Here is a 13,380-nt window from a genome sequence, read left to right as displayed (position 1 = left end):
TTGACAGCATATGAAACATTAGACCTCATATTTTGGATCATTTTTTGTTGCCACTAATGCCTCGTTTGTTTTATTTGCATTGTTCTTTTTTTTTTTAGCTCCTCCTGTTTTTTGCTTGCAGTATCCTATAATTCTTCAAGTTTGCCTTTCACCCATTGAAGATATTCAATCATTGTTCTTTTAAATTTTGTGTCAGAAAGTTCCATCAGATTTTCTGGCTTTTGGGTGTGATATCTTGCTTTGTGCTTGTGTAGTGTGTAGAATAGCTTTCTTTCATTGAGACAGTGATATGCTCTTGATCTGAAGACAATGCTCTAGAAATCAGTTGGGCAGCTACCCCACTTGTGTTTTTCTCTGAAGTTCTTACTCAACAAAGAGTTCAGTTCAGGGCCTGTGAGAGCAGGCTCTTGTAGGTAAATCAATTAAGGTTCTCTGTGTTATAGGCAAGTTGTTTGACTGGATGTGCAGGCACAGGTGTGGAGCCAATTGTGGGTTGGGGCAGACACGGTGGGTGGGGCAATCACAAGGGCAGGTCAAACACTTGTGGGACCTCACTCAGACCTCAGCTGTCCGGGTGTGCTCACAAGTGGGGTTCCTACTCAAATACCAGCTGTCCGTCTCCCACCCAGCAGCTTTCGCTCAGAGGTCCCTGCCCAGAAGCCCTTACCCAGGTGCACTGTGCAGAGGTCTCTGCCCTAGCAGGGCCCTTGGTCCAGTGAGGCCCGGGAAGACTCAGTCAAATTCCCACCAACCAAGTCACCTCTACCAGTCTGCAGTCTCTGGGAAAGTTCAGTCAAATTCCCACCTGCCCGCTCGCTGTTGGGTGCTCTCCCAGGCAATTGATGGTGCCTGATAAAACTCAGATAAATTCCCATGGGCTGCCCTTTCCTGGGCAGTCAGCGAGGCCCAAGCAAACTCAACCTAATTCCCACCAGTGGGCTCACTCTTGAGTGCTCTCCTAGGCAATTGGTGGTGCCAAAGAAAACCCAATCAAATTCCTACCACCCTGTCTGATTGTGGGCAGTTTCTGAGGGCACAAGAAAACACAGTCAAATTTCAATGGACCCACTCACTCTTAGTGGGGCTTAAGAGAACTCATTCAATTTCCTGCTAACCTTCTCCTGGCTGATGGGTCCCACAGCACCTCTGCTGGCAGCTTCTGGCTTTGGCTGGGGTCGTGTTGTGGTTCGCAGCATGGCTCTATGTTCCTATAGCCCTAAAATTAATTGTTCCTACAGAAGTTCTGATTCAAATTCCTACTGTCCACTGTCGCACGGTGTTGGTTGGTGTCTGTGCAGCGTGAAGGTCTCTCTAGTGGCCCGTCTCTATGCATCTTGCTACTCCTTTCCAGCTCTTCACACTGCTCTCTTTACCGCTGCCATCTTGGAATCCTCATTTTTGTTTTTCAGAAGTGCTTTGCTTATTTTGAGTTCTTTCTTTCTAAATATACTTGCGTATTAGAGCTTGCTCGGCTCCACAGTCAACACTCTTGGCACCAGCAGTCAGGAAATCAGAAGATGAATTGCATCAGGTAAATTTTTTGTCAGGGACCTTTCCAGTACTAAGAAGCAATAATGTCATTCTAGAGGCTAAGATGCAACTGATCCAGGCCATAGCCTTTGCAGTTGCTTGCTATGCATCAGAGAACTGGACAGTGACTAAGCATGACAGAAGAATCAATGCCCTTTGGGTTGTGGTGCTGGAGAAGAGTCTTAAACATATGGACTGCCAAGAAAACAAATAGATCTGTCTTGGAGAGGGTGAAACCAAATTTCCCTTTGGAGGCTAGGATTTTCAAGCTCTGTCTCACATACTTTGGGCATGTGGCTAGGAGGGACCAATCCTTCGATGAGGGCATCATGCTCAGAAGGGTCAGGGCAGTGAGGCTTGGCTCAGGACAGGGAAGGTTTCTGTTGTACTTTGTGTTCCTGTGTATTGGAGGCAACTCAGTGTCACATAACGACATTGGCTTGTCTATCTCTTTGAAAAATGAATTTGATATCTATATTGGGATTGCATTAAAGAGGTAGATTTCTTTTGCTAGGATTGCCATTTTTACTCTACTGATTCTTCCTTCCATGAATAGGAACATTTTTCCATTTAGTTAGGTCTCATATTGATTCTTGCAGTGATGTTTTGTAGTTTTATTTATAAAGGTGTTTTTGTGTTTCTAGTTAGGTTTATTTCTAAGTCCTTTAGTTTATTGTTGGCTATTTTAAATGGTATTACTCTCTCAGTTTCTCTCTTTGTGTTTTCTTTGCTATTGTAGAGAACACCTTTGATTTTTATATATTGATCTTATATCGTGCCACTCGACTGAATTCGTCTACTAGGTCTAACAAGTTTTCTTGTTGTTTCCTAGGCGTTTTCTGTGTACATTATTATATCTTCTGCTTATAGTGAGAGTTTTACTCCCTCTTTGCTCATCTGGATGTCTCTTGTTTTCACCTCTTGTTGCCAGTAACACATTTTAAAAAAGGTGTTTCAGATTCTTTTTTAAAATTTTACTTTCAAATGTTAAATTCCCAATTTTATATTTTGCAGATCAAATGAGATAAATGCTTTGAAAATTTCTCATAAGACTGTTTTTTTTTAAGTGTCATTTTAGAATTTAGGTACAAATTTTATCGTTGCATTTGTAAAGTTAAGTACTGTCAAGGTAGAACCAACTCTACACTGACTCTCCAGCAGGTTTTCAGAGGCAGTAAATCACAAGGAAGGAGATTGCCCGATTTTCTCTCGTGGAGCAGCTGGTGGATTTAAACTGTGTACCATTATGTTGGCACCACAATTCGTTACCACTAGCCAACAGAGCTCTACTTTTGTGATAGAGCTCTATTATAATTTTTCACTTATAGGTGCTGGATTAATCGTAGTAATTTGATAGAAGATAGTGGAAAAATCTCTTTTGTGTGTGGTTAAGCAGATGTTTTTTTTAAGCAGATGTTCTTGATCATCATTTTAATATATTGCATTAAAATGCCTGTTATGCAACATGTAGTTTTGACAACTGAATTTTCTGGAGGACTTTAAAAATTGTGTTGTTGTTTATTTTCATTAATTTTTATTAATTCATTGTTGTAGTTATTCTCCTCCCTTCCTTTTTACCCCCTTCTCCAGTCCACTTTGAAGCGCATCTTTTATTCCAGATTGATGTCATACATACAATACTGAATCATATGTTCCTTTTGGTCTGTTTTTCCTCTTATCTGTTCCAATGCAGTATTCATTATCTATCCACTCTTTTCCTATTTTTACCCAAACTCCCCATGTCAGTCTTATTTTATAAGTGGTGTAATACAGTATTTGTCCCTTTGTGACTGAGATATTTCACTCAACCTAATGTCTATATGCAGAACAGATTATCTGGGAGGCTGAGCTCTGTGAGGAGGAATGTGGCATTAGAACTGAAGGAAAACTTATCAACAACTTATGTTATGCAGATGACAAAACCTTGCTTGCTGAAACTGAGGAAGAATTAAAGTGCTTGCTGCAAAAGATCAAAGACTAGCCTTTCAATATGGATTGAAGCTCAACATGAAGAAAACCAAAGATTTTCACCAATGGGCCAATTGGCAGTATGATAGATGGTGAAGAGATTGAGATTGTTAATAGCTTCAGCTTGCTTGCCTCCACAATCAACACTCTTGGGACCAACAGCCAGGAAATCAAAAGACAAATTTACACTGGAAAAGTCAGCTGTCAGGGACCTCTCCAGAATACTGAAGAGATGTCAATCGGGAGACTAAGGTGTGCCTGATCCAGGCCATGGTCTTTGCAGTTGCTTGCTATGCATCAGAAAGCTGGACAGTGACTAAGGTTGATAGAAGGAGAATTTATGCCTTTGAGCTGTGGTGCCAACGAAGAGTATTGAATAAACCATTGACTGCTAAGAGGACAAATAGGTTTGTTCTAGAGAGAGTGAAACTAGACTGCTCCCTGAAGGCAAGGATTCTGAAGCTTCATTTGAAATGCTTTGGGCATGTTGCAGGAAGTGACCAGTCCCTGGAGAGGGGTGGGTATCATGCTTGGGAGGGTGGAGGGACAGCGCAAGAGAGGAAGACTCTTTCGAAATGGATTGATTCTGTGACTGGGGTAATGGGAGTAGGTGTGTTAGAGACAATAAGGTTGGCACAGGATGGAGCAAGGTTCAGGGCTGTTGTACATAGGGTCAGTATTATTCACAAGCGTCGTCGACACATAACAACAATGTCTTCCAGATTGACTTTTATTGTGTAATGTTAGATGAATTAGTTGTTTTCAGTGCTGTACAATATTCCATTGTGTGACTGTCCCATAGCTTTTCTACCCATTTTTTTTAATGAGTGTATGGTATGTATTTGAAGTAAAAATGTGATTGTTAAACTGTACTGTGTTAAAGAATAAATAGAACATGTGAATGTTGTTTAGAACATAAAATTATGTAATGAATGGATTTCCTCTTCTAATGTTGTAGTGACTTTGTACAATTGTAGGTCAATTTGGGTTATTTTTTTCACTTGGATCCACAATCAACACCCTTGGTACCTCCTGAAGAGATGTAGTATCTTGGGAAAGTCTGCTGTCAGGGACCTCTCCAAAAGTTCCTCCCAAAGAGTATTATGTCAATTGAAAGAATTAAGTAGTGCCTCATCGTGGCCATGGTCTTTTTAGTCACTTACTGTGCATTTGAGTGCTGGTCAATGTTAAGGATGACAGAAGAAGAATTGATACCTTTGAGCTGTGATGTTGGAGAAGAATACTGAATATCCCATGAGCTGCCAAAAGAACAAACAGATATCTTGGGGAAAGTGCAGCCGGAATTCTTGTTAGGGGCATTTTGCGTTATATTGTTAGGAGGAAAACATGCTTGGAAATGTGTATGGTCAGTATAAGAGAGGAAGACCTTCACTAAGATGGATTGATTCAGTGACTACAGCATTGGGCTGAAGAATGATGACCAGAGAAGATGAGGATGGCACAGGAGTAGAAAGGGTTTACGTCTGTTACTCATAGGATGTCTCAGGGTAGAACTTGACTCCTTGGCACCTAGAAGTAACAACAATTTCATAGATCAATTTTATTGTTTCAATCCTACATAGTTATAAGTAGAGGTATGCTAAACTGGATAAAAATATTTACAGTGCTTTTTAAAAAAATACTTTCTTTGCTGTAGTAGTCTAAGTAAGATATACTCATGACTGTTTAGTAAACTTAAGAGAAATGCACAAAATGAATTAAAAGGAAAATGTTACATTGTAACTAAATAGAACTTCTGTTTGCCTTTAGGTGCTGAGTTATTTTCATCATCAAAAGCAAGTTCGACAGGGAGTAGAAGAGATGCTTTATAGATTGTATAAACCCATCCTTTGGAGAGGATTAAAGGTGCATATTTTAAAGACTGTAATTCAGTTGTGGGGATGAGCACTTTATGAAGTCTAAGGATAGCTGTTTTGTGGATTTCCTTCTTAAGAACATTTCTTGGATCTATTTGAACAGGATATCTGAATTAATTTAATGTTAATGATAGTTATTTTTGAAGCAACCATGTCAGTGAAGAGGCATATTCTTACTCATTGTTGTCAAATCAGTCCCAGTCAGGTTTCCAAGGGAGTAAATTGTGATTAAAGGTAACATTTTCTCCCATGGAGCAACGGGTAAATTCCAGTGGCTAAAGACCTGCAGCCTTTGGGTTAACAGCACAACTGCTCCACTAGAGCTCTCTTAAGGGGCATAGAGTTTGAAGAGACATAGTAGTAAAGCCAATACTATCTACATATGATCTAAAGAACTAGTCCAGACCGCAGCTGCTACTTCATAATCAGCCAACTTGGAGTTTGCATACCTCCTAGTTGTGTTGGTAACTGCAGAACAGGGTGACAAAAAGGGCCCTCCCTTACTGTGTTCAGATTTACACATGACAGTTTTTCAGGGAAAGTAATCCTAGGGTCAGTAATTAGAGATTTGACAGTGTGTGATTTTTGATGACACGACATAGAACTTTGAAGTATGAGAACTGCTTTCTTTCTTTTAATATTTACTGAAGTTGAACAGAAAACTTTTTCACAAGTTTGGCTAATTTTAAGTGTTGAATTATCTTTTGAATTCTGTCTATATTCAGACAAATATTATTTAGGACACTAGACTACAAACTTTAAATGTTACTTCTTTGGAATCTAAAATAATTTTATTATTATTATTTTAGGCCAGAAACTCTGAAGTTCGATCAAATGCTGCTCTCTTGTTTGTTGAAGCATTTCCTATTAGAGATCCAAACTTTAATACTATTGAAATGGATAATGAAATCCAGAAACAGTTTGAAGAACTATACGTATGTATTTCATATGGTTAAGATCTGTCAACTTTAGATTGGTCCAGGCTGAGAGATTTAACTACTTGTCAGCATTCTCTGACCGTCTCTACCTCTCTGGACTTTACTCATACTTTGCTCTGAATCCCTAATTGGAATGTTTTCTTATAACTTGAACACCTATCAAAGAACTATCCATTTTCTTGTTTGATTGTTTCTGTGATAATGTGTATCTGTGGTGTCCCTTTTCACTTTTTTCCTTGAGAGCTTTTATAAAAGAATTATTTGTCATTTTTCTCATTTTTGCATGTACAGTACAACATAGTGGCTAAAAACGTGTTTTGGGGTCTGTCTTATATCCTAGTTTTGAATTAATTTTCCTCACTTAATAACTTTGTAACTTTATCCAGGACTTAATGTTTCTTTTTATTGGTCTATCAAATGCTTTGACATTGTGTATGATGTTATTATTAAATGCTGTCAAGTATGACTCGTAGTGATCCTATGAACAAAAGACCTGAAACCTCTTCTATGACTATATTGGTTTCTTTATGTTCGTAGTTTCCGGAGGCATGTGGTTTAGGAAGTGGATGCCATTCCTTGCTTTCAAACCTGAATCATTCTGGGAACTCCACCAAACAGTGCTTACGATGGTTAGCCATTATGGTGTTTTGATACAGCCTGTTTTGATATAGTTGTTCAGCATCACAGAAACTCTAAATTACTTCAGTACAGCAAGTAGACTGTTGTACCACTTAAAAGAATGTTCATCCCAAAATCAGGTAACATTTGCGGCCCGAGGGCCCTACCACATTTTAAAATTAACGCATGCCCAAATGCTGGTGGACTATAAACCAGAGACCCGCATTCCATCTGGCAAGTCCAATTAGCTGACACGTACTTGTGGACGAAAATAAAGCCAGAAAATACCAAACTTTTTTTTTTAAAATTTTTTTAATTTTTATTTTATTCGTGTGTGTGTGTGTGTGTACACCATCAAATCGGATCTGACTGGTACAGGAGGAGATTGTCCCTCCTTTTCCCGGCAGAGCATCTGGTGGATTTGAACCATGCACCTCTGGGATTGCAGTGCAGTTTCTTGCCACTAGGCCACCAGAGCTCCCCTAATACCAAACGTTTTATACGTGACCCTCATCAAGACACAAGAAGCCATCTTCCAGCATCAAATTAACAGGAGCCTCCAGATAGAGTAGGGTAAGATAAATAGAAAAAGCTAATTATATTTTAATTTAAGCCTACAGATAATGGTGCATTCCATTTCTTTTTCAAGTGAGATGTAAAGATGTTTTTGTTTTATTGTTAAATCAGTTCATGGTGACTCCTGAGTGTAGAGGTTTTCCAAGCTTGTGACCTTTCTGATGTATATTTTCAGGCCTGTCTCTGCAACCCCCCCTGGATGGGTTCAAACTGCCAACCTTTCAGTTAGGAGTTAACATGTAACTACATCATCCAAGAATTTAGGATGTTTGTTACCCACTGTTGAGTTCATTCTAATTCACAGTAATATGGTTTGACACCTAGAACCTGCTCAGTTAGCTAAGCACAGCACACCCCATCACCAAGTGTGTGTGTGTGTGTGTGTCTTTGTGTCTGTGTGTGTCTGTGTCTATGTCTGTCTGTGTGTGTGTAAATATCCAAGAGCTGTTGTGGATCTTTTTCTTCTAAATGGTGAGTCTTTAATTTTTTATTGATATTTCCATGCTGATATTTGTAGGGTTCTCTAACATGACTTAATCAGTGAATATTATTCCAGTTTGTAGGTTACCAATACCAGTCTTGAAACTCACTCATTTGTTTGTTTTCTGATTTTGAAATGCTTCAAGAATACAGACAGAATAAAGTGTAATGAATATGTGCATAGCTACCAAATAAAATGCGTAATTACTAGCATTGTATTATATATGTATGCTTTATCTGCATATCAAAAAAAACCATTTCAGACTCATGGCTATCCAGTCAGAACTGACTCATAGCTGACCCTCCAGCAGGTTTCCAGCGCTTTAAATCACATGGAAGATGATTAACCATATTTCTTGGAATGGCAGGTGAATTCGAACTGCCAGAGAGCCTTGGCCTTTGACTTAATAGCTCATCTGCATATAGACTATGCCACCTGAGTTTCCTTCTGTACATACATTTATCTGTAATTATTTTTTATAATCTTGGCCAAGTTTGTTGGAAAATATTGCTGCACAAAATGAGGCTAGATTTTGATAGATTGTCGAAACTCTTACTCTTTTACCTTGATCCTTTAAATTTTCAATCAGTTTTTTATTTCTACTTGAGATGCCTAATACATACATTTGGAGCAGTGATGGAGTACATGCTGCCAGTTTGGTTATGATTCCCACTGTGCCCTATTACTATTAGATAAAAAATTTTCTTTGTTTTGGTCCTTAGAGAATTTATCTTTGTTGCTCCTAATGTGAATTTATATGAGCTGGAAATGATAAAGCACTTGACGTGTAGGTAGGGAGGTAGTGTGATGTAGTGAAAACAACCAAACCCACCACCATTCAGTCAGTTCTGACCAATCAGGTTTCCAAGTGTTTCTAGGAGCAGTCTGTTCATATCTTAAAAGTTTGTCTTACTAAGCAGCTAGTAGATTTACATTGCTCACCTTTCTTTTAGCCGCCCAGAATATTATATAGTAAATAGAAACATGCGTAAAAGTTTTGTTTTGAATTCCAGTCCTGCTACTTGAATAAGTGTGATCTTTGTTACACAGGTGAAGGACTAGGCAATGTGTAATGGGTATATGATGAGAAGAAGTGATAAAATGCATTGATTAATAGCAATTCTGATTTTTAAAAAAACTCTCACAATATATATGAATGATTATATAAAACAATGATTTTATGCAAACCAATTTAAAAAATATTTAATATACTCTCAAATGCTAAAATGGTAGTGCTTATTATTACCTATGTTGTTGTTATGGGCCATTGAGTCTCCTGTGACTCAAAGCAACCCTATATACAACAGCTTTGAAGCTTGCCTTGTCCTGAGGCAGTCTCACTGACTTTAACACATCTTACCCTCATTGCTCCAGTTACTGTATCAGTCCCTCTCATCCAGGGTCTTCCTCTCCTTTACTGTCCCTCCACCCTTCAAGCATGATGTCCATCTCCAAGGACCATTCCCATAGTATGTGCGATGGAGCTTCAAAATCCTTGCCTCTAAGGAGAAACTTGGTTTCACCTTTTCTAAGACAGACTTACTTGTTTTCTTGGCGTTTCATGGTATGTGAAAGACTCTTCTCCAGCACCACAACTTAAAGGCATTAATTCTTCTGGCATCCTTAGTCATTGTCCAGCTCTCTAATGCATAGCAAGTAATTGCGAAGACCATTATTAACTTTAGGGAAAAGAATCCAAGGCAACTCCATGAAGTCTCTTCTAATTCATGGAGACCCTGTATCAAGTTTGTGAGTCTGTAATCTTTATAGAAAGAAGCTTGTTCATCTTTCTCCTGCAGACTGATTGGTGGATTCAGACCTCTTGCTTATCAGTCCAATGAGTAATACATTCTGCCCATAGGACATTAAACTATACAGAGTGGTATAATAGTCTAATGTAATATTAGAGCTATATTAGTCTATCTTGTATATTATGTATAAGAAACTTAATTGAGTTCTGGAGAGATTAGCTTAAGACTAATTTACAGTTTTGTAGAGAAATGTTATAATTCTCTTGAATGTGCAGATCATATTTCTTATTTGCTTAATATCTTGGATATGTAGAGTGCTAACTAATGAATGATTTCTCAGTCTCTCTTCTACAATTAGATTTCTACCCCCTTAGCATCTTTATGTTTAATGAATTATAAATTAAAGATATCAAAGGGGAGGGAAAAATCCCCAAAATTGTTGGGATCAGTTAAATGTTTCCTCTTTGGAGAAGAAATACTAGATTCTGGAACATTTGTCTATAATTTAAAAGATAGTAGATTGTAGAAAACTTTAACATAATGATTGTTTTTAAAAGTTACATATATCTTAGTGAAGATAGGTTTATATATTCAAGTAGTAAAATTCAGTCAACAGATTCATAAAAATGAGACACCACTGTGCGCATTTTTAGAGACATTACATTTTTTAAATTACACAACAATTACCGTTTTGAGTCTGTGATGCAAATTTAATAGAAAAAGCCTCATGTGTAAACAACATCCTATTAAGACTGTGAATTACTTTTGAGAATAAAATAAACATATCATGGAGAAATGATTATAGCCAGTAAATATAAACTGAGTTTCAAGCGGTCTTATTTTGCTACAGTATATCCTGGAGTAATTGAGGAGGTATTTCTAAGTATTAGAATTCCAGAATGGTCTTTTATTTTCCCCTGCACTTACAGTTTGACCAAATGTAGGATTTTTTTCTTCAAAATAATTTCTTTTCAGGCTTATTAAAAAAGACAGTGTCATCTAGCATGATAGGTTTTTGAAACTTTTAGGATGTTTTTCTTTACTTTTTGAATTTTTCTCCCTCTACTTTCTATAACATAAATTCAAACAAAAAGTTTTAGTATTTATGTTAAAAAATATTTTTTTGTCTCCTTTCCAGTCCATGTTTTTGCACAAGTTTTCTTTATATTTCTCCCCATCCCTGGAAACTGATGTAATAATTAAAAGTGTGAATTGGCAAACTTTTGTATGAAGGGCTAGACTCTGTGTATGTGTATTTGTCTTTGCAGGCCATATGATTCTGTCCCATCTATTTATCTCTGCTGTTATATACAACAACACCCATTGATAATTCATAAGCAAGCAAACATGGCTATGTTCTAACAAAACTTTAAGGACACTAAAATTGGAATTTTGTGTAATTTCACATATCACAAAATTCTGCTTTTTAATTTTTCCCCTCAATTTTTTAGAAATGTTAAAATCATCCTTTATTGTGAATAAAAATAACAGTAGGTGATAGGCTAGGTAAGACTTATGATTTATAATTTCAGCAAAATATATATGATATAATTTCATAATTACAAATAGATTGTAGAAAACTTTAATATGATTGTTTTTAAACGTTGTATATATCTTAGTGAAGATAGGTTTATATATTCAAGTAGTAAAATGTAGTCAACAGGCTCATAAAAATGAGATACCACTGTCTTCACATTTTTAGAAACATGTTTTTTAAATTACACACAACAATTACAGTTTTGAGTCTATATATATCATATATGATATATATGACATTTGATATATTGATGATATTACTGGACAAACTTCTCAACATCTTTTGTCTCTTAATTTGATGTTAAAATGGACTTTAGTCTCTTTCTTGTGAGTTTACAAATGAGATTATATAAATAATTGTAGTAACATCTGTACTCCTTAACAGTTCTCTCATAGTTGTATCTTTTTTCTGTTTTTCATGTAGAAAATGAGACCTGTTTTAAAGGTAAATTGAGAATATCTATGACTGTCCGTAGATCTAGGGAACCAAAGATTCTGTTTGTAGAAACATTGTTAGAAGTGGTATCAGTTTAAGTGATTATTCGGTAAAAATATGATTGGGAACATACATACAGATGTGACATCTGAACTCTTTTGAGAATATGTACCTAAAGGTAATTATTGATAATACTCATGTATTTTTGTAATTTTAAAAGAACATCATTGAAAATAACTCATAGAAAATAAAACTTGTGAATTCTGAGGATAGGTCATGAAATTCTTAAGACTCATGCTACATTGTCTGGCTAATATGCTACACTTTAACCTTCCACTTTTCACTGTCAGTAATGTTACTTGAATTAAACACATTTCTATCAAGTTGGTTCCAACTCATATAATCATTGGGATTCCAAGGCTGTTGTTAATTGCCATCGGTCAAGCATGACTCATAGTGACCCCATGAACAAAAGGTCTGAAGCCTTTCTATTACTATCATCATTTATCAGAATTCATAGAGTTTCCAGAGGCATGTTGTTAAGGAAGTGGATGTGATGCCTGCTTCTAATCCAAGGCTGTAAATGATTCTAGGAATATGCCTTACACTTTGAAAAAATAATTTTTTTTACCTCTATTCTGATAACTGATCTTTTGTCAATTCTGTTTTTAAAAAGTTTTAAAATGTTTTAACATTTTAAAGTTGCTTCTTCTCAAGTCATTCATCTTTACTTTCTCATTCTGATTTTTAGTAAGAATTGATTTGTCTAGTTAGCATGTATTTTTTTGTAGCTGTATAGAGTTATATCTTCAACATGCTTCTTCCTTGATGAGTAAATGGAACTTTTCAGGGCAAGGAATATGAGCAGATTGAATCTGCATAGAGTATAAAGATGAGGGAAAGATCAGCTGGTCATTTCCCAATCTCCCATTAGGAAGTGATCCTTTAATTTTGGGTAGCATTGTTTTACTAACTTTGTTTTTTGGAGATTTTAATATTATCCCTAGTCTTTGTGCTTCTCTGTGTTCCCTACTAACTAAGGACTTGTTTCTGGCAGATTATTCTCTGTGCTTCTTACTATTCTAAGGCTTTATCCTGAGAGGCATGCTTATTCTTATTCTTCCAACTGTTTATTGTATACTGTTGAATTGTAACAACCTGTAACTGATTTTCCAGTGGGTTTTCAGAGACAGTAAATTGCATGGGAAAGATTGCCCATCCTTCTCTCTTGGAGCAGCTGGTGGGTTGAACCACCTACCTTTGGATTGGTAATATAGTTTCTTTACACTAAGCCACTAAAGCTCCCTCCTTGTCCAGCTAACAACCCTCTATCTGTAAGGAAGTTGTTTGTAGTCTTTTTATTAATCACCTGCAATCTTTGTTCCTTCCTTTGTAATTTTGACCCTAGGCTTGGCCTTTGAGTTCTCTTTATAACAAGTTCTGTCATCCAAACAACCTTCTTGTAAGAATGCTTTAGATTACTCATATTTCTGCCTTTCCCCCCACCATGAATCTGTTGCTTATTATTTTTTTTAAGAATAGAAATTCTTCAGGTTTTTGGTTTTTAGGATTGCTAAAGATATTTTATTTATAATTTTGTTCAGATTTTTTTAAAAAGAGAAGATTAATTCTTTTGTACTTTGACTTGAAGTCTTCTCCAATTATGAAT

At 36.6% G+C, this 13,380-nt stretch overlaps 1 protein-coding gene across 1 annotated transcript in view; it reads left to right on the top strand.

The window, feature by feature from the left end:
• Positions 1 to 13,380, top strand: part of NCAPG2 (non-SMC condensin II complex, subunit G2) — a 103,266-nt gene that overhangs the window by 26,112 nt on the left and 63,774 nt on the right. The window contains exons 8-9 of the mRNA XM_006887661.1: positions 5,269 to 5,364; positions 6,185 to 6,310. Of these exons, the coding sequence (XP_006887723.1) occupies positions 5,269 to 5,364; positions 6,185 to 6,310 (222 nt within the window). The remainder of the gene's footprint in view (positions 1 to 5,268; positions 5,365 to 6,184; positions 6,311 to 13,380) is intronic.

This window comes from Elephantulus edwardii, unplaced genomic scaffold (assembly GCF_000299155.1).
Source record: "Elephantulus edwardii isolate Elephantulus edwardi_28Jun2011 unplaced genomic scaffold, EleEdw1.0 scaffold00060, whole genome shotgun sequence".
In the NCBI taxonomy this organism is placed as follows: domain Eukaryota; kingdom Metazoa; phylum Chordata; class Mammalia; order Macroscelidea; family Macroscelididae; genus Elephantulus; species Elephantulus edwardii.
This window is presented reverse-complemented; position numbering and strand designations above follow the sequence as displayed.